Here is a 27,539-nt window from a genome sequence, read left to right on the forward strand (position 1 = left end):
AGTTTTTTCTTGCACCTCTTTTTTTCATTTATTTTTTCTTGTGAAAAATGACCAAAATGTATTAAGAATGTTTCTTTATTTTTCTTGTTATCGCCTTTATTTCGGTTGCTCTACTTTTCAATTTCAACTTTTTTTTAAATCCTTACTAAACGTTTTTCTTTGCATTTTTTGCTATTATGGCGATATATTAGATATTCATGAAGGAAATCTCAAATCAATATTGACCCTATTTTTCAACATTTCAAGATATAAACAAAGTTTGAAAAAACAACAACAATATTCATCAGGAACTGGAACATCACCTGGAATAAAAAGCCCAAATCAAAGTTTATATCAAAATGGTGATCCAATGACATTATCATCATGTACAAGTGGTGAAGAAGATGATAATACAGGCGGATTTATGACAGATTTTTCCATTTCATCATCAACACAATCTTTAATTCTATCATCATCGAATGGTAAAAATTTTGGAACATCTACATCCAACATGGTACCACCACCGACATCTGGCGTCATGATTTCGAGGTATATTTTTCATAATTTTTATCTTGAATTTGCCATAAAATTAGTCGATAAAGAGAAGCGACCATTCGGTAATAGAATATCCTATATTCATTAAATCATCACGGGTATGACCGATACCCGGCTATTGTATTATTTCGGTTGTAGTGGCAAAGTTCGTTGTCCTGTTTGTGTGTGTGTGTGTGTGTATGATGCGGATTCTGCTCTTGGAACACACTCACATGGAAGAATCAATAGCCTCGTCTACGATTATTTTCTAATCGATTTTTCAATTCTTCTTTTTTTTCCACATAATCTAAATAGATTGCCTAACCAGAATCATATCAACAATAATTTCTCTGGTTCAGGAAATCATAATAACAACAACAAGATCAATAATAATACAACCACAAGTAAACTTATTCAACCAACAATCAACAATAATCATAATCATTCGAACAATAATGGAACAAACAACAATAACAGTAATCGCAGTATACCAACAACCATACCCGGTATCCAGCAACAACAAAATTTTCTAAATAATAATAATAATAATCGAAAATCATCATCATCAAATGCCAAAGGTTTGTTGTTTGCCTATTTTTAACTCTTTGTTTTGTTTGATCACTTAATTTCATAATATGTGGTTTTTGTTTGTATCCAAACATCGTTAATCATGATTGATAGGATTTCAATTCAATTTCATTTTTCTAAAATGAAATTAAATCAAATTCTCTCTTTGTATTTATTATATGAATGTATAATTAATCATATCATCGCCGATGGGCGTTCATGCATGACACATCATCACGATCATGTCATATCATCATGGTAATTTTATTTAGATTGTATCTGTATAGTGGTTAATGGCCCGAATCTGAGTGTCCGTGTGAATTTCCTATTCTCACTGGATATCTTTTTTTTATAAAATAAATAATTCAAAGATTTGAGAAAATTCTTGAAAAATTTCGGCAAAAAACCATATGGTCAACGAAAGTAAAAATTGAATATAAAATGAAAAATTTGTTTCTACAAATTTTATTAAATTTAGCCTAATTAATCATTGAAGTTAATTTCGATTTCATTTTGCATTTGTCCTTATACATTCTAATAATAATAATAATGTCAATACAGTGAGAGATGAATGTCTTTTTCTTTTCATTTTTTGTACGTTTGCTTGTTCGTATTAATAAGAAAATCTTAAGCCCTAATTTTGGAAATTCATACATTCAATATAAATAGCCATATTTATTATTAGTTTCGAGTGAAAAAAATTTAATTGTTATCGAAATTATCATAGAAATTTGGATAATATATCATTCATTAAGGACATTTCAAGGTTTTTCCTTTGTTTTTATTTTTATTAATATTATCAATCTTTTCATTATTCGATTCATTTATTTTAAGCAAATAAAAATATATTAACTATCATTTGTAATGGTCGATCCATATAATTCCTACAATTCCGACGATCTATTACATTGATGGGCTTTTCCAATTGTTTTTCTCTTTCTTTCTGCAATTGCATCCTCTATTTTTTTGGGGGGAATTTCTATCAAAATACCAGACAACAGCTAGGTTTTATGTTTGGGGTTTTTCTGCATAAAACATCGCAACATAAAAAAAAACAATTTATTCTATAAATTGGTCGCGCATGACAATCTATTAATACCGAATCCATACTACCGAAACCAAAATATCTATTTGTTTCTTCGTTCTCTTGCGCGGCTAGACATTGCATGGTGTGTGCCCTTATGGATGGGTATATATTATTTTATCTGTGATCATCGACTGGAACATGGCCTGAATCCATCATATATTCATCACAAATAGATGATATACATTTAGACATTTAGGCGTGTCATGCTTGTATTAACCTCATCATCATCATCATGTGGTTTTGATGTTAAAGGCACTTTCCTTTTTACTATTATTGATCGTCAGACGCAATTTATGCGATCGTTTTTAGTTGGAAAAAATTTATTGATAAAATGTTAAATGTCAAATCTTCTTCTCTATCTTTCAAGTGAATAATCATTTTTAATGATCTGAATTATTGATTCATTAAAATCGTTCGAATTTCCATATCGACAAATATCATTCCCATTGATAAAGCTCTTTTCCATTCGTTTGTTTATTTTAAAAATAAATTAAATTTTTAAAAAAATCAATTGCTGTTGTTGCGCAAACATTCAATTTATTTATCGACAAAAATTGACCTATTCATCTATCTTATCCTTGCCATTGTGTAATGATGATAAAAATGATAATTTCAACAATGAAAATTTACTAATACAATTTTTTTTGATGAAATGATAATATCATGGAGAATCACGTGTCAAAAATAGTGAATGAATAAAATGTCCTGTTGTTCATTAAATTTAAAATTTTTTTGAAATTATATTGAAACACTGCATAATGCCTGTCATCTCTTGTTTGTTTGACTGTTTCAGCAAAATAAAATCCGTTTTCATTCGCAATCATTTTTTTACTTGTTTTGATTGTCTAAATATGTACAAATTTAAGGCGTTGCATCAATGGGGCATCACCATTTTTTTTCTTGTTAAATGTTAAGATTCTTTCAATGACTATCCATTGAAAATCGACATCCATTGAAATATATTAAGTTTTGGCCCAATATTCGTAATGGGCACCGTTTTATTTTGTTTTTGATTTTTTTTTCAATAAAAAATTTAACATCATTGTTATTTTGTACAAATAAGAGCAAATCAAACCAAAAAAATAAAAAGCTTTTCATTTCTCTTTCTCCATTACGTTATTTTGGCAAAATTAAATGTTCCATATTTTCAATCCATTTCAGTGAGTTTGTGTGTGTTTGCGCGGGTAGATATTTAAAAGATCATTAAAAGCTTCATGATGGTTTTGTTATTTTTGCGATGAACATTTAAAAAAACATCAAAAAAATAGCAAAATTCATTAACACACGATCGTTATAAGTTTTTGTTTTGATAAAATAGAGAAAAAAGTTTGTGGTCCTTAATTTGAGAGAGAATGAAATGTCGGTTTCAAAATATCTTCATTAACGTGATATTGTTGGCACCGGAATACCATTTTTGTGATCAAACACACACACACACACAATGACAACAACAAAATAATGTTTGTGTTTGTATAAGAGGTGTCAATAAATTGTTTTTCTCTTGAATTTCTAAATCAATTTATTATTGATTGATTGAAAAAAATAGGTGTCAACATATGTTTATTTTGTTTTAAATCAACAATTGGTTTTTACCTTGAAGTGTGAATGTCGAATAAGAAAAAAAAATTGTATCCAATTATATGAATGAATAAATTATGTGATTCGATTATGTTTTTCACTGTTTTATCAATGTTCCATCATGACCCAAAGAAATGTTTTTTTTTGTTCAAGTTTCCGCATATTATATGAACACCTACGCGTTTATTTCGTTTTTTTTCTTTCACCATCTTCATGGATCATTTTAATATATTGTTGTACTGTAAAAAGAGTATTTAATCAAAAATAAATAGAAAAATGTCTTCGTCGTGGACATCATCGATGTCAGATTTTGATTACAATTTATTATCATCATCACTGATTTCGTTGTCCACAACCACCGATAACAACAACAACAACAGCACTAATCATTTTTATCTACAACAATTACAATTACGAACACGATTTGATCATTTAGCTCGTCGTCGAAATTCATCACAGTATTTTCTTTTCAATGATCATCATTATGTTGGTTTGTCATTGTCATTTTGATGTTTATTATTATTTTTTTCAATTTTACCTATTGATTTTTTTTCATTGAATTATTATTAATTTTCTTTGCTTGATGTATCCAAATGATGTAATAATTGTTCCGCTTTTTTTCCCTTTCTTACCAATAAATATTTCCGGATCATCTATTTTGTTTTTTAGTAACAAGTTCCTCAAATCTTCAACAACAATCTAGTACAAATAATACTAATAATTCAACATCGAATATTACAACAATATCGACTGCTTTGCCACAAATCAATCGAATACAACAACAGCATCAACAAAATCGTACAACAACACCACCATCCGATCGATTTGTTTCATCATCTAACACCGGTAATGTTCATTCTCGTCCATCACGTCCGCAATCAACTTCATCTATACCACAGATTGGTAATCTATCATCGGTAATTAAACCAGCTATTGCACCGACAAAAAAATCTACTTCGGTAACAAATTCAAAGATCACAACAAAAACAAATGCAAAATCTTCAAGTGATAATGAAACTGTAAAAAATATCAAAATAAAATCTTCAAATGGTCTTAATAATTCGGTATCACGTTTGAATCCATCACAAAGTGAACTCAATCTACGAAAATCTACAACAGCTACAACTGTCCCTGGAAAAGGTAGCCGACAGCCTCAATTGCGTCGACTACCAACACCATCAAACACAAGTGGAAATACAAATCAACAAAGACGACCAATTTCGACCATAATTGAATCATCGATACCTTCAATGATATCTATGATGACAACAAGTTGTCCAAATAGTATAACAACACTTACCAACGGTATCACTACAACAATGATGAATCCACAGCAACAACAATCAACAACAAAACCTACGGCTACTGTCAAAGGTAAACAAAAAAATGACAATTATTGTTTTTAACGTCTAATGTCTTTTCTTAATTATTTTATTCAAAACTAGCCATGGTAACGCCAATCATGTCGACAATCGATTCACAAAATCCTAAAAATGAAAAACAAACAAAATGTTCACAAAAAAGAATAATAGAGTCTCGATCGAATAATTCATCTCAATCGATAGATCACAAGAATGATGTCAATGGATCATCGTTGTCGTTGAAAAAAGTTTCTGATGAACTTGATCTGCATTCATCATTAAAAAAGAAATCCAATATCGCCAAACGTCAAAATTCATTAGGATCAACAAACAGTGTTGGCGGTAGTGGTAGTGCAAGTGATGGCGATGGAAATATTAGTGAAGATCTGGAAACTCCACCTATTATTCCACCAGTAATGGAACGGCCATTACAAACAATTTCCTATCTGAAATCTAATTCAAATGTTTCAACTTCAAATTCAACTACAAATATTCAAAATGGTAATTTCCATATGATGATCAATGACAGTTGAAAAAAAATGATTGATCTCCATATGAATTCAATTTCTAATCATTTTTCCCATTGATTTGCTTATCATTTGCCTATTTTTTTGTTTCATTAATTTTGTTTGCTAGTTTTTTGTTGTTGCTGTTTATCTTATTTTGATTTTTTTTTCTCTGTTTTATATCAATCAATAGTTGCTGTACAACCACATGTTAATTCGAGAACGACCACCCCGACGATTATGTATCGTAAACCGGAAAATCAACAAACTCATTATCAACGTACAGGACGATCACATTATGAACCTTTATATTCAAATGGTACGATGAATGTACCATCAAATATACATCGATTAAGTCAAGGTGCCGATTACTATGGTTCGGATAATGATGATAGGTAAGTTATAATTAATGTTATATTTGATTTTTTTCTCTATAGATTTTCGATACACCATTCGTTATTCGATTCACATACATTTCCGAATTTAGTAATGATACGGTTGATTTTCATAGCGAACCAGAATCACCAATGAAAAATCATCTCAGTGATTCAACAACATTGTTAAATTTGCACGTTATTCGTCATCCATCAGCATCATCATCCGCGATAAAATCATCGAAACATCAACAATCAAATTCTCTTACGGACAATAGTAATGATGGATCACGAAACATAATCCGTTTGAAACATTCATTTTCAAATCCTAATTATTCTAAGAACAACAATAACATTATGAATAGTACCACAAACAATCGAGGGTAAATCATAAATTTTCATATCGTATTCAGCCAAAAATAACGCTGACTTTTTACTCTTTGACCATCTGTTCGGTTCAAATTGTCATCATCATCCTAATTAAAAATTGCATTAACATATTGCTTTTAGTAATGATATGAAGGTTCTTTTGTCTTTGGGGTTATAATAATCGTTACATTCCATGTTATTTATAAAGACTAGAATTTTTTCCCATCTAACATAAACACTGCTTTGTTGATTTGCATCAATAACCCAACATATGTTAGCCATATTGTACTAATCAATTATTTCTATCGTTTTTTCATCATATAGTTTTGAGGAGACCAGCTCGTTAAGTTCGGATACCGGTGGTGGGATTTGTGGTGCCGGCAGTTGCAACGGCAGTAATGGCAGTCGTTGTTCAGATGTTAGTACAACAACAACGACAACATCCTCTTGTTCATCATCATCATTAGATCCTCGTGTCAATCATCTACCAAGATCATCTATAAAAATTAATCAAAATCAACAAAAACAATCTAATTCTAGTTTAAACAAATCATTATCAAATTCAACTACCGAGCTTTACAAAACAATTTCTCCACAACAACCAATGACTAATAACAGATTGATGGGTAATTCCGGAACATTACCATTGAATAGTAATGATAGTTCCATGAATGGTGGTCATTATGCGAAGAATAATAATAGCCAAAATAATCGCTCAAATATTGCCAATCAAAATCAACGATTTTTGAAAAATACGAAATTACGTTCACAAACATTGGCTAATGATGGATCATCTGTGATTTATTCGGATTCTGAATGTCAACAACCTCATAATAATCAATCACAGTCGCGTTCGACATTTTCTTTATATAAACTTATCGGTACACAATCATCCGCCGTTAATGGTAATAAATCGCAACAAGTAGACAATCAGTCGATAAATATGGCCGCAAACACTGCCAATAACTTTTGTTCATCATCAAAAGATGGCAGCAATTATAGTGAATTAATTTATTCAAATATTCATAGCGGGAATAATTGTAGCCGTCCAACAACAGATACCGATTCGATTGATTCCTTAAATACGATCGGTTCGACATCATCACATGCATCACAATCAATTTATGGTGTACACCCATCATTAGGACTTTCTTCACATCATACACAAAATCATAATAATCATCACCATCATCATTCATTATCTAAACCAGGTGATCTAATTTGTGAATATGAATCGGTGAATCGATTACGTGAAACAATGTCAGCGTCGCCAACATCTAGCAAATTGTTAACAAATTCAAACATTGTTTATTCAGATACGAATTCTAACGGTACTAATAGCGCAGCTCATATCGGCCGTAGTGGATCATTTCGTCTTACAGGAACATCTAACCATCATTTGCCACCGATACCTGCTCATTTAAATAAAATTAAACCACAACACCAACTACAACACGATCAAAAACATGCACCACCAACGTCGGAACATTCAGCATCATCGTTATCATTATTATCATCAAATTCATCAACAATTTTTACGACGGTAAACAGTTGTTTTCTTATTAAATCATTTGCAACAACGAAAAAACTGCTTTTTTCAATTTATCAACTTATCGTTTCAATGATAACCAGATTGTTGTAGATCTAAATAATCACCATAATGACTGAAATGATCATTTCTCGATATTATTGATGAATTCATTTTTCAATGATAATGATTATTGAGAAGTGATAATAATAATTTCGTAATTCATTGATGACATGAAGTCGTTGTTGTTGCTGTCAAAAATATAATCAGCTTTGTTAATTAATAGAGACTATACTATAGTGAAAAACATATTAGCTAAACATTTTATTTGATGGCCATTGATGAAGGCATTCATGTGTTTAGAAAATAATAATCACTACGGTGATGATGATTATGATGATGGTCGACCTCATTCTTTATAATCAACAATCTGACCATCATCATTAATAGAGACACATTTTTCAAACGATGTGAACTTGAAAATTAGGTTTTTTTTTATCATTTAATGAAATAAATCGAAAGAGACTATGGAAAAAAGGGTTACATTGGCATGAGACTTCTGTTCCCGAATTTTTCTTTTTATCATTATATTTCTTTGCTATTATTATCATTATTTTGACTATCATTTTAAATCAACAAAAAAAAATGTCATAATTTTAATAGATTTTTCATTAATTTTGTTCTTATTATTTTTTTTCATTTGTCATTCTCTCACATGCATATAATAAAGCCCGAAGAGAAATACATACACGAAATACGACGTTTACGGCGAGAATTGGATCAGGCTAATGAAAAAATCTACACACTAACATCACAATTGACAGCGAACGTAAGTGTTGTCACCTTTTGTTATCAATTTTATTTTTCTGTTGTTTGTTACCTCGATTCGAAAATTGAATTTTTTCTGACCATTTTTTCTTATGATGATGTAATATTTTTTTTCGGCCAACTTTTTTAAAATTTGTGGATGATGTTTTTTAGTTTTATTTTTTTGAAAACATTTTCAAACTTACCTGACATACACGATCAATTTTTGTTGTTGTTGTATATCATTTCTAGCTATACATTTATTTATGATTATAATAATTTATTATCAATATTTTTTCTACAAATTGATAACAGGTGTGTGTGTGTGTAGCATCTTTAAAATAAAATAGGAAAACTTAGATTACATTTATCTAAAATGTATGTTGAATGAATCAATGTAACACCCATTTATATGTAAAATATTTCGATCTGATGATGTAACAATGTTCATCATATATGATTAACATTTTCCAATAGATATATGATCCATTATAATCAAATTTGATTTTGATATGAGATGATGATGATCGGCTAATTGAGTATGGTAAGGATTTCTGTTCTATCCAAGTAAACAACAAAAAAAAACAAAATTCAGGTACAATCTTTCTCGGTTAATCATGGATTAGTGAATCAATCGTTTGATTGAATCATTCATCTAGTCGAAGAGAAGATATGATAAGCAAAAAAAAACCAGTTTTGTATACTGTAATTCCGGTTAAATTTGCTATATCACATGAAAAGATTTATCATTTAGATGAAAAATTCGTGGGGTATTTTTTTTTTTTTTTTTTGTTAATGTTATTTTTCAATTAAAATTCCAATCATTTCGTTCTTTTGTTAATATCGGTTTCGTTTTTTTTGTGAAATGTTTTTCAAAAAAATTATAACAAAATTTTGATTCTATCCATTGAATGAATCCAACCTTTTCTTTTCGATTTTTTTTCCTGGACAAATCGATTCATTTCAAATTATTGATTTTGTAATTGATTTTCTATTTATGGATACCTTTTCTGTCATTTTGGATTTGATCTGAATCGATTACGATTGATTCGAAATGAAAAAGTAGAATGTTTCATATTTTTGTTTTTGTTTGTTCCTCATTTTGCAATCGTTATTTGATGTTTTCGTGTGTTAATTCAAATTTTAATGTTTCATCTATTAGTTGATTTGTGAGTTTTTTTTTTGATGAAAATTCCGATTCATCATGAATGTCAGTTTGATATATTCGGAAGGTTTTTTCGATTTTCCATCACAAAGTAGATTCCCGAATGAATGATGAACTTCTTTTATTAATATTTCTTAAGATGTTGTTGAGTTTTTTTCATTGACAGAACTCTTTTCATTTATTCATTTGCTTTTATTTTTCCTGTTCCCTATTCAAATGGCAAATTTAATTAAAATTCAACTTTTTTTTCATTGAAAAAATCCGGTTCAAATTTCTATGGATGCTAAAAGAATAAACAATTGAAACGAAAATAATTTTGATCTTGTCAAAACTATGATTAAGTTAAGATGAGATTTTTGTTTTCTTGACAAATCATCAAATGTATTAGATAATTTCTAGATTTGGTTGATCTTTTGAAAAAAATTTACACCTCTTTTTCTTCTATTTTTTTGGAGTTTAACATTGATTTGTTGCTATGTTGATGGCCGTAGGTAGTAAATTATAATAACCGTCCATATATCGATCATCATCATCATCATTATCATCAGGGATGTAATTTTGATTATTATGAAGATGATTTGTGTTTGAATAGAATGTTTTACATTTTGCACACCTTGATTTTTTTGTTTTTGTTTGGGTTCATCCATCTACCATCCATTTATCAGTTGACCTCGTTGATTCACTGAATCCATTTGCTTATTTTCGTTCAATGTCATTTAGATGTTATTAAAGTTTAGTCAAAAATTTGATAATGATAGATGTGTGAATGTTGATGTTATAACAAATGTATTTATGTTTATAATATGATTCATAATTTATCATCCGTTTTTTATGTTTAAATTTCCGTTAATTTATTTAAGTTTACTTAGGTTTTTCTAGTTAAATCATATCTTCGAAAACAAAAACAACAATAACAAATACCTAAATCACATTCAAATATTGAGAGAAGGAAAAAAAATAACGAGAAAGAGATTAAAATTATGATAGTCGAATTAGTGAATTCAGTGATTCGATGACAATTTGAAAAATGTTATTTTTTCCCACTTCTTTTCTTTTTTTTTCACTCTAGTTTATAAATAATGTATCCATCTAATTCATTAATGTTATTGTTATTTTTCGTTTCTTGTTAATTAGCCATTTGTCGATGATGATGATGATGATGATTATGATGATAATACTCAAATCCATTTGTTTTCGGGATGATGATGATGATAATAATGATCATTAGTGATGATTGTAATGTTGGTCGATATAGATAGAAATTCAGGAAATGTGTAGACAATTTGTTTTGTCCTATTTTTTTTAAATTTTGTTTTTCACAAATTATGTTTGTGTTTGATCGTAAATCATCATTATATTTATAATTGTATTACCTGTTGATCGAATTTAGTTCAATTTGTTTTATGCATGTCTTTGATTATTATTATTATCATTATTTTTTAATTATTCTCTTTGACTTTAATTTCAATCAAATTAATTTCAGTTTTTCAAATCCTCATACCGTTTCATTTGTTCATCTCTTTTGATGATAGAGAACTTTCATTTATAATTATTATTGACCGATAAAAATTTTCATTTGATTCGTTTGTCAATCGGTTTTTTTTGAAAAAAGGTGTTGTAATCGAAAATTGAAACTTTTTGTTTCATTTTTTTCTATTTAACCATGGCATTGGATGAGGAGTTGGAGATAGATTTTTTTCTTATTGAAAAAGTTTAAATCTACTATTTCGATTAAAAGTAGATGTTTGATGTCGGTGTACACATTAAATCAGTATTTAAAATGATTCGATTCAATTATTGAATGGTAATCTTTTCTTAATAGATTTTCTTTCTCTTTTTTTTTGTTTTGTTTTCATTTTATTGATTTTAGTTTTAAGTGGTTAAAAAAGTTAATCATCATTTGAACAGATGTTTAGCACCTGGCTAGTTAAAAATATGCCGATAAATAAATAATTTAAAAATGTTTTTTCATTGAATAATTCAATTTTTTCAAAATATTTTACGAAAAAAAAACAAAATCAATCAAATCGTCTTATTAATTTTATTAATTTATGTTGTTTTTGTGGTATTATTACGTCATAATCATTCATAGTTAATTAATCACTAACACAAATATGCCTAAACAATTGAATTGGACATAGTTGATTAAAGATTTATTTATTTATTTTGCACGATTCAACCAAATCCTATAAACGCGTACTCAAACAATCAATTTGTAATTAAATTCGATTTAATTGCATAATTTTTGATTATAGAATTGTGTTATCTATTATTAGTTGAAAAATTTTTCTAAAGATAAAGAAAGAAAAATCTTTCATCTCTTTTTTTTTTTTTGATTTTTGATACAATTTTGTTGAAAATCTTTTTTGCTCGAACCAATTGTTATTGGATACAGCAACAACAACAACAAAAAATATCATTTATTCAAATACATTGCACCCGAATAATGGTTTTTTTTAATTTTCTTTTTGTAAAATTTATATTTTCTGATAACGACATTTACTTGTCTCTATTATTTCATTTTATCATCAAACATTGTTCATTTTTAGAATTTTTTTTTCTTATTCAATTGATTCATATTATTTTTTTTTAACTTTTTCCCTGAATAACATAAATGTATAAATGCATTGATCCATATAATAATAATTACTAACATACGAATTTGACACCTTGTTTTGGTTCAATACTTGTTAAAAATTTTATGTGTGTGTGTGTATGGGAAAAAAATAGATCAGTTTTCTACGCATACTGAAATAAAATTATCAAATTTATTCAAATCTTGATAAGAAAATGACAACCAAAATCAATCATCAATCATCAACATATTTTTTGTTTATATTTTATTTTTCATCTTCTTTTTTTGCCATTTTCAACTTGTTAACAAAGGATAATAATAAATTGAATCATTCATTCATGATTAAATGAATCATGATAAAATGAAAAAAAAATTCATGAACTTGATGATGAATACACGTGTGAAATTGATGATATCGTGCTTGGTAGTGTTATCTTGAAGATACATATGGTATATTTAGAAATTGATTCATCAATTGAAATTCAATTCGATCGATTTGGTAAAAAGATCAATCTGAAACAAACAATACCTGTTGTTTTGGGCTTTTTAATTTAACACTGTCAATCTTTTTTTTTCACAAATATATAAAGTATTTTTCTTTTTTGTAGGGAAGGGGGAAGATGATGGTCGTCGTTATTTGACCGACTTTTTATATTTCATATTATTTTCAAGCTTCTAAATGGAAGACTGAAAAAAACTACAACCGATAAAATTTTCTGGTACAACATTAGATTGCCAAACATCGATTTCGATGATAATAATGATGATGATGGTGTGTGGTTTATGATTGAATCTCATTTTTTTACCTTCTTCACGGAAAACAAGTTTTTTTTCTTCTTCTTTTGTTGTTGTTATTTTGTTCATCAACATTCCACCAGTTTAAGATAACATTATTTTTTTCATTCGTTCGATGATTTCATTTGAAAAAGTCTTATTTTTTTCACTCTATTATAGTTTGATTTTCATCACTCACACACCTGTATATATCATTGAATACATTCGACACTTATTAATATTGTGAGAAATTGGTGAAATAGAGAGTGGCCAATTTTTTCGTTTCTTCAGTTAAAATGAAAATTTTCACATTTTTGTTTTTTTTTGTAAAAAAGTGAAAATTTTAACCGGATACCAGGATAGAAAATTTTTTCCCCTTATCTCAAGTTGTGAAATTGGGAAATTTTCTTTTTAAAACCACCACGATAAATATAAACGTTTTCGAATTTCAATCGGATTGATGATCGTTTGAGTAATGTAAAAATATATAAGTCAACGCAAACCATCATCCATTATATGACGGAAAGATTCTCATAAATGATAAGCCAAAATGAAATGAAAAATTTAAAAATCTCAATGACAAATAAGATAAAAATGAAAATTTGTAATGTCTCACATAGTATTGATGTCAATAAAATGATGTCTGTGTTTCTGTCATTAATGATGATAATGATGATGATGATGATTAGATCTTTTACAGCTAAAATAAGACACAGATTGAAATCAATAAATTTTCACCGTATGGTTGAAATAATCAAAAACAAAGCTAAAAATCCCAAATCATTTCACTTTCACTCATTTATCGTTTGTATTCTTTTCAAACTTGTTTTTTTCCTACGCACAAAACTTTTTATTCAAAAAAAAAATTTGTCATTCATCATTTGTTGCAGCTGCAAATTTTTATAAGAATCAAACTTCAGATATTTCCAATACTTTTCGATTCGGTAAATTATTTTCTAATCGATCGTGAGAATTTTTTGTTGTTGTTGTTGTTATCATCAATAAATAATGATTACAATTCATAAGACTTTTTTAATCATAAGGTATTATGATTTTGTTTCAAAGCGAAAAAAAACAAAATTCTCTAGATTTATTATCTATTATGTTTTTTGTTTCGAAGAAAATAAAATAAAACAATTTTTATTGTTATTATTTCAATCAAACTAATGTCATTCTTTTAAGATTTTATTTATAATTAAAATAACAACAAATAATTATGACCATCATGTTTTAAAAAAAGATATATTAACACGGTCTGTTTGTTTTTCATTCAAAAAAAAAACAAGAACAATCATCTTGTCCAATGTTTTTGGACCATTATCATTATTCGGTTGGACAGCACATATGTATCGTCGTCGTTTGTGATGATGTTATTTGTGTAGTAGTAAATTAGTAATTACCTTGACGTTTATGCAATTTACTGGTAATTAATTTTGTTATTCAAATTACGTGTATTACGTCCGTTATTTGTTAGCTATTTATGGAGTTGTTTTTATATGTTTTTTTCATTTCATAATTTTATGGAAGAACCAAAATAAAGAAGAAATTGAACGAAAAAAACGTTACACATTCTTAAAATAGAAATTTTTTGAAAATTTTCAAAGATGTCTGTATTTTTTTTATCTACTTCGCTCTGTTTCTTTTCGACCAATGTTTTTTGTCAAAAGGATTAACTCATTTCTATTGCATATGACACAATAATTAGAAGCAATCATCATTCAACTTTTTTTTCGATGATGTCAATTTTGTTTTAAAACAATCAATTGATTGGCGAGTAAATTGATCAATTTCGTTGTTTTTCTCCCTAGATTACATGTGTATAGCACCTTTAAACTTTTAATTCCGTTAATTTCATATACAACGCCCAAAGGAGATCAAATCAACAGGTAGTTGTGGATTTGATTTGTTGACTTTCATAAACTAATTTGGTTGGATTTTTTTTCATCTTATTTATTGATGATAATTATGATGACGCCTTACAGCCTGTTAAATAACTGCTTTGATTCGAATTAATAGATGCTAATTTTAATGATGATAATGATGATGATCAACGATATCAATTTAATTAATCGGTCTAACTGATGTTAGCTCTTGAAAAACTGGTATCGGAATTTTTTTCTGTAGGAGAAGAGTTTTCACCATTTTTGGTAATAAGTTCTGAAAGAAAATTTTTCTCCTACATTTCATGCTCATCAAAAATGATTGAAAATTGAAATTATCTTTGATTGATTAATGTAATTTTTTCGCAGTTTAAATTTTATTCAAAAAAGTAAAATAAATAAATACCTACACACACAGTTAAATTGGAACGATAAAATATTCAAATTCAAATTATTTATTCTAACCACTTTTATTTCTATACAATTCAGCAATCAGTAATCATCATTTTATTGTTTCTAATGTCAGTGTTTATGCATAAAATGTTGTTGCATATAAAATAAAATTTACTGTTCCAGTTCGTGTCATTGCATTTTGGTTTATTTTTGTTGTTTAATTTTACTTTTAGTATTATCATTATTTTAAATTCGATTGTTACTGTTGATGTTGTTGTCGTTGTTGTTTTTTTGATGTTGATGTTCCGAAAATAGTTGATTTGATATCAAATATCAAGCCAATTGTGAAAAAATAAATAAATTTATACGGACATTGTATTTTTAATGACGATCCGATACGAATCAAAAACAAGATCCGTATATACTATTTTCTTTGATGATGTTGATGATGATGATGGTATCGTTTGTTTTTTTACGGTTCATAGATAGATAGATAGATAAACAGATAGACAAACAAACAAACATTGAAAATGAATAGAAATTTCCATGTTATCAATAGTGAATCGTCTCGAAAATGAAACGAAATGAAAATCATTTATAGTTAGCTTGGTACAAATGGCATCACTAAATGGAAGAAAAAAAAGAAATCTTGTTCCCTTTCGTTTTTTGAAACAAATTTGTTCTGCTTACAAATATGCAAAAATGTTGTTATTCACTTGTTCAAAATGTTTTCTAAATTTTTAGTATATGAAAATATTGATTTTAAATAGATGATCATTCTTTTCGTATCAGTTTATCAAATGTTTTGGATTCTATCATTTACAATATAATGGATCTGACTAGGTTAGGAAAATCGATAATCAATCAATGATTTTTTTTATTCCATTTGTTTCAGATCTTTTATCAGATGGTCTTTTAAAAAAATGCATTCAATCCTGTACATCTCTTTGTCGACAGGTGAGGTCAATATTTGACACAAACAAATACACAAACCTACACAACAATAGCAATGGTTTTCATCATATCATTATCATTTTTTTTTAAATTTGATTATTGTACATATTTTATATGAAAACCATATGAATTTAGCCCAATAATCATAATAGTAAGGTATGATTCAACATTTAATTGATGATGAACATGCTAAAATTCAACTTTTTGCATTTTGGTTAGATCGTGCAAGCTTTTTACGTGACCTCGTACCATTATATAATAATCATGTTATTTTTTCGTTTATTTGAATTTTTATTTTGGAAGTGAAAAAAAACTAGTCCATTGAATTAATATGGTTTGATTAGTGTACTCCCTTGTTTGCGTTTCTTTTTCTCACTTTTTTTCGTTCGTTCGTCATAATCAAGCAGATTACAACTGAACATGATGTCGAAAAAATTGTTTCAGAACTAAAAAAAAAATGTAAATGAAGCTTTACCGAAAAAAACATCGGAATATGCATGCACACATACACACACGCAACAATTTTCTGTAATAATCATTGTTTTTATTTCCAACATCAAGGCGTTTGCATAGATGTAAAAACATGAACAAATATTGATGAAAAAATGAAATTCTGATTTTGAAAAAAACTAAACCATATTGATCGTATGGCTGACTTTATGATGTTTATGTTTGTTTTTGTGAACAAACATATTTATCTTATGAAATTTTTACTAATAATAATACCCTATATAATGTAATAAAGTTTATTTATCCCAAATTTTCTACAACAAAAAAATGACAAACCGGTTTTGTTTTGGTTGTTTGTTGTTTCACGATTTAAATTGAATTAATTACTGATTATGATGAGCAGAATAAATACAGTTTTTTTGTTGTTGTAAACAAACAGGTCATCAAGCGAAAGTTATAAACGGATTAATCTATCTGATCAGAAAAAAATGATAATGTAGGAAAAATAAATTCTTTTATTGCTAATGTGAATTGAAATTCTCCTTATCAAAATGTTTGGATTTTTTTTGTTTTGTTTTGTTTTTTTTCTTGAATGTTGATAATCTATGATTTAGAATCTCATCATCATCATGATAGATGGATGATCATTATATAATCAAAAAAATGTTACCTAAACAAAACGATTATAATCATCCAGTGTGCATTATTAACACAAATTTTGATTATGATGATAAGAACCTAAAAGAAGAAACTTTCTTTTTTGTTCATTGCTCTCATTTTCAACTGTTTCATTTCGTATTGGCATTGGTTTTTTTTATATGTATGATGATGATGTTTTTTTTGTAAAAATCTGGAATGAACCAATATAACATAGATTAAACATAGATTTAGTCTTGTTTTATGGGTGCTTTATTAGTTTCTCTTTCCTCTCTTCAGCTAACTATTAAGCTATAGATTCAACTTCTCTTTCACTCTATCTCTATGATTCAAGATATTTACAAACAAACCATGGCATTTTGGGATGCCGAATTTATATATGAGTCCAATGTTTTCGATTTGTTTTCATTTGCTATACAATACATTCAATGAGAAGAAGGAAAATAAAATTCATAAACTTTTTTGGAAAAAAGAGAAAACCTATACGAACAAACATTACATGGACACCGATTGTGTGTGATGATCAACCATCGTCGACATCATCGAATGTTTTTGAAAATGTTGTCGAGAGAAACATTGAAATGAAGAGATTGTGAGAGAAGTAAAATACGAATGGTAGTGAAGCCATCGTCAAATCGAATATTTGTTTCTGTTTTAATTTGTGGGGAATTTGTTTTGGTTGTATTTTTTTCCCTTATTTTGTATACAGATTGTGGCTGGTTTTACATCGATATTCCCGTCCAGTTTTTTTCTCTCAGTTTTCATCACAATTCGTCAAGTTTTGTTTAGTGTTCATGAACACTTTGTTCATATCGGTTGATGTTATATTTGTCTTATGTGCTTGTTTGAAAAAATGTTATCTTATTCAATTTTGTTTACAAATGTTTGTTCACTAATGCCAAAGTCAAATATTTTTGATAATACATAATAATTGGTTGTACAAATACACAATGATAAATTCACAAATTGTTGATCTCATTATAATCATCAATGAATGAAATGAACTGAATGAATTAATATGTCATTGTATTGTACATTACCTCGGCGGAATCGTCGATCTTCCACATCAATGATTTCATCAGTAAATCCATCGTTGTTGAATACAAATATTCGTAAAAATGCAAACATTATGATTAATAATGATTTGCTATCATCACATGGATGGATTTGTGGTGGCCTAGTATCATCGACAACATCTTTTGCTAAACCACAACCATGTTCCACAAACATCCATAATACATCGTCATTAACACCATCATCCAAACACTATAGTGATGGTGAACAATCTTATCGACATTCGATTGCAACAGGATCGATAATGGAACCAATATCACCACAAACCGAATATCTTAATTTTTGTAATGCATTACATCACAAAAATCGAGATTCATTGTGCTCAAATATAACACCACTGCCTCCATCATTGCCAACACCAACTGGTCTTAATGGCCATTTATCATCATGGGCATCATTTAATGATCATTATTATCCATCTCGTGTTGATAATAATTTTCATTCAATGGCTATAACAACACCAACGGAAACATCCGATACAGTGACATTTACTGAATCGGTTACATCGACGTTTGATGAATATTCTTCTAATTCAGGACCATCAACAAAATTATATTATGCGTGTGATTCAATACAGCTTCCATCACAATCATCATCATCTAATAATAATAATAATAATCGTTTGACTAAAACATCAACTATGCCAAATTTTTATGGCACAATCAATGAAGATGGATTAGATCCTGATGATGATGAAGATGAGGAGGAGGAGGAAGAAGAAGATCTACAAAGTTCAAACGAAGATTTTATTACAGGTGCTTCTGTTGATGCATACGGTTGTTCAGTTGAAGATATTACTGAAGTTGATGAAGATCAAGATAGTGAAGAGGATTATATTGATGAATTAGAACGTCAGCAACGTGAACGTGTAGCTAGAATGTTTGATCTTAGTATTTCATCGAATTCGAAAAGCCATTGTAATAATAATCATCATCATTCAGGAACAAATATACTGTCCTTAAATCGTTGTTCATCATTCCGCTCACGTTCTCGACAAAGTCTTCGAAATCTTTCAATGCGTTTAAGTAAATTTTATCGTCCGAAAATTCTACCATCATCATCATTTATCGATGATAAAAAATTGCAAAATAACAATCAAACAATAACAACAACACAAACATCAACGCCTCCATTAAACTCACGTAAAAACAATTACTTTTGTTATTATCCAGCAAATGACTATGCTAAAGATCAATCATCATCATTGTTTCCAGGATCTGAAAATGAAAAAAACAAAATAAAACGACGATTACAAGAAAATTTTAACCATCGTAATAAATTGAAAGCATTTTGGAAAGATAAAATTTGGGGAGAATTTCTCATGTTAAAATCATCATGGAATTCGACAAATTCATCACCATCACCATCAACATTACCTTCGATGATAAATTCTCGTGTAGATGTAAAGAGAAGTTCTTTCAATAATTGTAATTCTTGCCATCAAAAATGTTCGAAAATCAATAATCATAAATTAGCTAGCTGTTTGCAACAAACACATTCATTATCATCACCATCAACATCTTCGTCTTCCTCATCATCATCATCATCATCATCAACATCATCTTCTTTTCAATCGCCATTGAATCGTTATTTCGAACGTTATTTTTCATCCTCTCGTTTTGCCAGTATGAGAGAACGTATATCGATGAAAAAGTTTCGTTCGATGAATCGATCAAATATTTCTTTGCAACCAAATTATAATCGTTCAGAAACGGCCATCGGTAGTAAAAAACTACATGATCATCGAAATGTACATCATTCTTCATCATCAATGTTATCATCAACTACAATGACAGCCGGTATTATTAAAAAACGCCCATTGTCAATTACATATGATCTTGTTAGATTTACTCAACCGATCGTAACAAATGATGATGATGATGATGATGAATGTATGAATTCAATACAACGACCAAATCTGCCTCAACACTGTGAAAACAAACAACAACAGAACCGAAATCAACATGGTGGTCACGATAAGGTTGTTTACAATTTGAAAAAGATTCAATTTTGTGTGAACACCACACACATTCCAACATACAAACATTTGCCAAATTATAATTATAATTGTGGGAATTTTTAATTTATTTTTTTCCCGTTCATTTCTGATTAGAAAACAGAAAGTAATCTATAGCTCGAACTTGAAATGAACACAAACTAAGATTCTCTGAAATTAATGAAATTTATTTATAGTTTTTTTTTCTTGTTCTAAAATGATAATCAAATTATTGATTCATGGTTGGAAGGGCATTGTCATTGTTTCATAAAACCTGATATATTTACAATGATCCAAACGATCAGTAATTCATTTTTTCGTTTTTTTTCATTTTTATCTGTCAAACAACCAATCTTATGTCTGGTGTGATTTTATTCGAACAGAAAAATGGAAGATTTCAAAAGTGGTTATCATTGTTTATTTTGGCAGCCAGATAAATTTGATAGTACGAATGAATTTTCAAGTTGAATAGCAGTTGAAATATGTTTTTTCAAATTCATTATGATTTATTAAATTTGGTCACTGAAAGAAGAATGTATTTAGTTTATGTTTGTTTTGACTATGCAAACATTATTGTTTTCATTTACTTGTTATAATCATTGTAAACCGATGGCCTAGTTTAGGCATACCTGTTGCCGGTATCTTTTTTTGTTTTGTTATACTTTTCTTACCTTCAAAATATTACGACTATCCTTAGATTTAATCTTCTCACTAATGTTCGGCCAGGACTTTATTATATTTTTGATTGTTTTATTCATCTTATTTTCAATTTTTGATATACTAATTTTCTTTTTTCTTTTTTGCTTTTCATTCATATCAATAAATATTATATTATAGGCACATATGGTAGCTGCATTCGAACAATCATTATCATCGATGACCACACGTTTACAGCAATTATCATCAACAAGTGAACTTAAAGATTGTGAATTGGAACGTTTACGTAAAACGATCGATGTGCTTAAAAAACAAGGTGGATCATTGGTCGGACATGCAAAATCGGCAACAATCATGAATCCACTTGGTATCAATGGTAACGATGGTTATAATACAATGATTCAGATATTATCTAAAAATAAGAAAAAAAATTCTCATGCTGTGAATGGTGACGGAGTTGATGAGGTTGATGATGATGATGATGATGATCTATCTAACGATCCGATGAATGATAGTGGTGATTTGATCACGGTGGCTAACCACGATCATCAAAATAATCACGCCCAATCAAATCAACATTATCATCATCACGGTCATCGTTCGTCGAAGAATGCTAAAAATTTACTAATTCGTCGACATACATTTAATAATTCTCTTGCTAACAATATAATATCTACTACTAATGCTGATTGTTCTTCCTTTTCCTTCTCACTAAAAACTTCGTCATTACAACGAAATCCTAAAGATCTTAATCCTTCTTTATCAATTTCTCCTTCTCCTATCCGTAATAACGATACTAATCATAATTTAACTAATGACACAACAATTTTGGCTACTGGCCATATTATTGACGGTATAACTTTCTGTTCGTTAATATTTTTTTCTAGCTGCTTTTTTTAGCTTATTCCTTATTTCATAGTTGTTTTCATCAAAGACTAATTTTTTTTATTTCACAAAAATTCATTGATTTATCTATGATTAATGTTCTTATCTTTATATGATGTCTAGGTGATAAATTTCAACGATACCTGTCAAGTGAATCGGTTAATAGTATTTCCAGTTGTGGTGCAGCCACCGATAGTAGTGTAGCTAATGATAAAACGAAAAAGAAATCCAAACTCAAATTAGCCGGTTCGAATACCAGTTGGATACGTAGTTCATTTAGTCGAGCTTTTAAGAAGAAATCATCATCTAAAACGCGAAATTCTTCACAACACGGAAGAGATGTAGCATCGGATGTTGAAATGACTAGCGGTACTGGTCAATCCGAACCTGAAGGTGATACTTATTCAGTACCAAGTTCTCCATTGATGTCGATACGAAGTCGTGCAAAATCTGCTGGCATTAATATTTGTAATGAGCGAAATGTTTCAGAAAGAATCATTCATCCGCGATCTTTATCCGAATCGAAAGCTTCCGGATCAGATACGATAGTTGAAACCTCAACACCTGAAGAGATGAAAGATTTACGTAAGCAATTGCGTGAAAAAGAAATGCAATTGACTGATATGCGCTTGGAATCTCTTACATCCGCACATCAACTTGAAAATCTCAAAGAAATAGTCAATCAGATGCGAGTTGAAATGATGAATCTAAAACAAGATAATGATCGCCTTCAACGTCTTGTCCATCATAAATCGTTGGCATCTTCACAAAGTTCAATGACTTCAGCATTAGGTTCACATGGTTCTAGTACATTACCATCAGGCAACGGTGGTCCAGTTGCAACGATGGATGATTCCAATAGTTTCAAAAGTGTCGATATGGATTTGAGTCCATTACATTCATCAAACACTACCTATTCTAATGATGGCAGTCCTAAATTAGTTACATTAGGATCTGGATCACATATATTAGCTACGTTGACTATTACAACCAAAACAAATTGGGATCAACTGGACACATTGATCAAAAAGTGTTTTAAAGATCACTTAATTCGTGTGGATAGTTCATTGGCTTTAGGTATCACTGTTGATTCGTTGGCTTGTTATCGTGTTGGTACAGAGAAAATTCTTAGGAATTTCTATCCAATTAATCAACATAACAAATCTAATGCTCCAGAATTGCTTCCTTTCGGATATTTGGTAAATGAAAATCATATAAATCTTCAATTCAAAACGACTATTGATTCATTGGCTTTCGATACTTTGACACCAAAATCCGTACTTAATGAATTTATTTCAATGCTCATTGAAAATCGTCGTTTAATATTTTCTGGTCCTAGTGGAACAGGCAAAACTTATTTGGCACATAAATTGGCCGAATATATGGCTATCAAACAGATGGATTCATCTTCGACGGCCATATATTCACGCAACATTAATGGAGCTAGTTCCGCTCCACCAACTGGTGCTATTACCACTTTCAATGTCGATCATAAAAATGCTAAAGAACTTCGTGCCTATTTGGCTAATATTGCTGAACAATGTCAATTGGAAGTGGCTCTAACACCTTTGCCCACTGTGATCATTCTGGATAACCTTCATCATTCGATCGATTCATTGGAAGATATATTCAATGATCTGGATAAGATTTCAATCATGAAAAGGTATATCAAATCATTAATCGTACTTATTACATTTAATTTATCGATCTCTTTGTCTTGTAATATAGCCCTTATATAATTGGTACCATAAATCAAAGTGTTCATCACCATCAAACAATGCCCATGTTTCAACGACACAATTTTTATTGGATAATGCTATCTGTTAATTCGGAAGCTGTTCGAGGCTATCTGAATCGTTTTTTGCGTCGTAAACTTTTGGAAACTGAATCACGGCTAGCATTGAACCAGCAAAAAATTCAGCCCGAAGTTATTAAAATCATCGAATGGATTCCCAAAGTTTATTCGCATTTGAATAAATTTTTGGAGAATTATTTCGGTGAAAATATTTCTATTGGTAAGTTTTTTGTTATTTTTTTCATACTTGTGAATAATTCATTTCAATACATATCACTTTTATCAAAGGTGCACGTCTATTCACCTCTTGTCCGATCGACTTGAATGGATCTCAAGCTTGGTTCACTGATCTATGGAATTATTCTATTCTTCCTTTCATCATTGAAAATCTTCGAGAACATGTCCGTCAAAATGGCGGAAAATTAAAAGGGAAATTATCGACTGCCATCCATAGTTTCATCGATCCTACCGATTGGATCGTTGCCAACTATCCATGGAGTTCTAATTCAGAATGGTCAGATCATTTGAATAGACTACGGCCAGAAGATGTTGAAGACGATAAACAACAACATCAGTCTCAATCAAATTCAATAAATCAGGCGTCAATTATTTCAAATAGTCGGCCACATTCATCAAACAACAATCTTAATGTAACAGATAATCAATCGTCATCGGATCAATTCAATGAATCAGTCAAAGATATAAAAGATCCATTCGTAAGTTGTTGAAATATTAATCAAACTAATTAAATAACATTGTGATTTTTTTCGACATTTAGTTACAAATGTTATTAAAATTAAAAGAGGCATCAGAATATTCTAGTCAAGATGTTGGAACAAATAATCAGAATTTGGCTGAACAAACCTGAAATTGAAACGATTATCACTTTTTATATCCTGTATTCATTTATTACGATTCTTTAAATAAATTGTTTTTAAGATAAAACTGCAAAAATACATGCGAATCCATTCATTTACTGAATCATATTTTAGTCGTTGACTTCATTATCCATATCCAATTTATTCATAGAATGCTGCCATCTAGGATTTCAAAATCACAATATTTTTGCTTAAGTAATGGTCGAATTCATCGATAGTCGTGATGATGATGAAAAGCATTGCAAAATGCACTCAAATGTTATGAAAACAAGTCGTCCTTCTTCGGTCATAGCCATAGCCATAATCCGTTACGTATACGCAACCATTCATGCTCAATCATCATTGATACACATAAATAATTTCGTCATTGTGACTACACTTACTTTTATTGTTCATTGTAATGAATGAGCAAAATCCACAGGATTGAGAATCGCATCGTTTTTATGTCGAATTGAAAGGACCGAGGACAGACTGACTCACTGAATATTGGATGTTTTGCCATTTGTGAGTAAAAAAAGTTCGTTTCTTTTCTTCGTCAAGCCTTGAACATTCGCGATACGCCTGTAAAAAATAATAAAAATTAATAATAATATCAATAATTTTTTCAACATTGGTGTCCTCATCGACTCCCCATACGAATATACACATTCATTTAAGACAAGAGAAAAAATCATTCAACCTAAATCTTTACCAACAATAATTGTAATCATCAAAACAATTTTCATTCTAAACAACTGTTTGCTAAAAGAAGATCCTTTTCTATCAAAAATTATTTACCCCTGTATTCATTCATTAAAATAGTCAATTTTTTTTATTAGCCTTATCATATGAGGCATCCCAGTTACTCATCCAGATGTGATTCTTTTCTGGTCTTAAATAGATAAATTTTTCATTTTTTCCTCCCTGTTATCATATTGTTGTTTTTGTTATAAATTTCATCATCATCATCATTTGATTTCTTTAGCTCCTGTATACCCTGTATAAATTCTTTCTTTATTTTTATTCTATATACGTAGTAGAATTTTTTTTTTCTCACTTGCCTTCAAGAAACAAAGATAGCGAGCTGTAAAAAAGCAGAATCGCAAAATTTCCTATTGATTACAACATATTTCGTTCATTGCCAATTTTTCTTTTGTTTTAATTGTTTCGTATGAATAAACCCCTTTCGAAAAGCAATCATTAGAAACGAAACCCAAAATTTTTTCATTTTCTTTCAAAAATTCATCATAAAAATCATCATTGAACTGTTTTTTTGCACTGTTTCAATTATTCATTGTAAATATAATTAAAGAACGATTAATTTTATTCATACGCAACTAGTTCTAAGGATTTACCGTAAGTTTCATTGTTGTTGCATGATATAAATTCGATTTCATTAAATTTTAATTTTTCTTGTTGACATTCATAGTCGATCTGTGATGTCTACTCCTGCTCGCCGTCGTTTAATGCGAGACTTTAAACGTCTCCAAGAGGATCCACCTGCTGGTGTTAGCGGTGCGCCAACTGACAACAATATAATGTTATGGAATGCAGTCATATTTGGACCACGTGATACACCATTCGAAGATGGTACATTCAAATTGACTCTAGAATTTACTGAAGAATATCCGAATAAACCACCAACCGTTCGATTCATATCGAAAATGTTTCATCCAAATGTTTATGCTGATGGAAGTATATGTCTTGATATTTTGCAAAATCGATGGAGCCCTACGTATGATGTATCGGCTATATTAACATCAATCCAATCATTATTAGATGAACCAAATCCAAATTCACCTGCAAATTCATTAGCTGCTCAGCTTTATCAAGAGAATCGTCGCGAATATGAAAAACGAGTGGCAGCAATTGTTGAACAAAGCTGGATAAATTTCGAAGAAGAAGAAAAATCTGGTAAAAAAGAATCAAGCTAAAAAATGTACACACTGAATATCGTCGAAAATAAAACAAAATGAATTCTTAATTTTTCATAGAGATTCATTATGATAACAATAATCTCAAGGCAATTTCATTTTATCAATTATTTTTATGTACGTGTTTTGTAAAACTTGCTTGTGTCTGTGTGTGTGTGTGTGTGTGAGTGTGTAAGCTAAATGGTAATCCATGCACTATCTTCTAAAATGATCGAAACACATACCCACTAATTCATGAAAATTTTCTTGAAACATCACCTTTTCTCTCCTTCACCCCTTATTACATTTTCTCTTTATAAATAATTCAAAATTATCACTAATCGTTATTGAATCGTATATGTTTAAAAAACATGATACACAAATATATATTCAAAAATGCGAAATGATATATATTTTTGGCTTTGTACATTTCAAATGAATCGAATCGATATCCTATATTATCTCTTTTTTCTTTTGTAAATTTTAGTCTTGCTAAATAATATTACATAACATGAACTACAAACATTTTAAAAAAACAACAAAATGATTCGACCTATCTAGTTTTGTTATTGAATTTGATTCTTATTAATTATTCATCAAGAAATCTCTTTGATTCCTTTTTCTGGGTTTGATTTTCTTTAAATTTTTTTTCTTTGCTTCTCGACAGAAAATTCGAATTAAATAAATTGAATTGTTTTCCACTATTTTAACAACAATGAATTGTACTGTTTATTTTGCATACTTGGCTCATATCCTGTTATCACTGTGTTGAATTGCATCATCAATTTATCATAATTAATGAAATGTCGAAAAATTGGTTACGT

The 27,539-nt window shown here is 29.3% G+C and overlaps 2 protein-coding genes and 1 long non-coding RNA gene across 13 annotated transcripts in view; 2 read left to right on the plus strand and 1 right to left on the minus strand.

Annotated features, from left to right (window-relative positions):
* Window positions 1–24,890, plus strand: part of sick (sickie) — a 40,847-nt gene extending 15,957 nt beyond the window's left edge. For 6 of the 9 annotated variants that reach the window (XM_027342953.2, XM_075820522.1, XM_075820525.1 and 3 more), the window contains 13 exons: window positions 192–528; window positions 829–1,091; window positions 4,415–5,119; window positions 5,191–5,607; window positions 5,806–6,007; window positions 6,100–6,369; window positions 6,680–7,898; window positions 8,614–8,712; window positions 21,446–21,641; window positions 22,274–23,813; window positions 23,879–24,165; window positions 24,234–24,661; window positions 24,724–24,890. In XM_027342953.2, coding sequence (XP_027198754.2) covers window positions 192–528; window positions 829–1,091; window positions 4,415–5,119; window positions 5,191–5,607; window positions 5,806–6,007; window positions 6,100–6,369; window positions 6,680–7,898; window positions 8,614–8,712; window positions 21,446–21,641; window positions 22,274–23,813; window positions 23,879–24,165; window positions 24,234–24,661; window positions 24,724–24,813 — 6,053 coding nt within the window. In that variant the 3' untranslated portion in view covers window positions 24,814–24,890. Of the gene's footprint in view, window positions 1–191; window positions 529–828; window positions 1,092–4,006; window positions 4,236–4,414; window positions 5,120–5,190; window positions 5,608–5,805; window positions 6,008–6,099; window positions 6,370–6,679; window positions 7,899–8,613; window positions 8,713–21,445; window positions 21,642–22,273; window positions 23,814–23,878; window positions 24,166–24,233; window positions 24,662–24,723 lie in introns of those variants that run through there. The other 3 variants (XM_075820521.1, XM_075820523.1, XM_075820528.1) reach the window with 3 other exon arrangements.
* On the minus strand, window positions 19,621–25,332 carry LOC142645123 (uncharacterized). The gene is made up of 3 exons (XR_012846303.1): window positions 25,207–25,332; window positions 19,755–19,829; window positions 19,621–19,660 (listed from the first exon to the last, which is right to left on the minus strand). It is a non-coding gene; the product is annotated as an uncharacterized LOC142645123 (long non-coding RNA).
* Window positions 25,299–26,818, plus strand: Ubc6 (ubiquitin conjugating enzyme 6). Of its 3 annotated transcripts, none has more exons than XM_027342957.2 (3): window positions 25,299–25,327; window positions 26,144–26,158; window positions 26,232–26,818. In XM_027342957.2, exons 1-3 carry the CDS (start codon window positions 25,314–25,316, stop codon window positions 26,734–26,736), a joined length of 534 nt encoding a protein of 177 aa, XP_027198758.2. In that variant the 5' UTR covers window positions 25,299–25,313; the 3' UTR covers window positions 26,737–26,818. The 3 variants fall into 3 exon arrangements, with proteins under 3 accessions (XP_027198758.2, XP_075676647.1, XP_075676646.1); XM_075820532.1 differs by lacking the exon at window positions 25,299–25,327 and adding an exon at window positions 25,347–25,525; XM_075820531.1 differs by lacking the exon at window positions 25,299–25,327 and adding an exon at window positions 25,348–25,525 and having other exon boundaries at window positions 26,115–26,158.
* Window positions 26,819–27,539: the final 721 nt, after the last annotated feature.

The sequence above is a fragment of the Dermatophagoides pteronyssinus genome, unplaced genomic scaffold, assembly GCF_027571235.1.
Source record: "Dermatophagoides pteronyssinus isolate colony J.1.1.1.1 unplaced genomic scaffold, Derpt_VIB-CSIC_2022.12 sq0007, whole genome shotgun sequence".
Taxonomy (NCBI): domain Eukaryota; kingdom Metazoa; phylum Arthropoda; class Arachnida; order Sarcoptiformes; family Pyroglyphidae; genus Dermatophagoides; species Dermatophagoides pteronyssinus.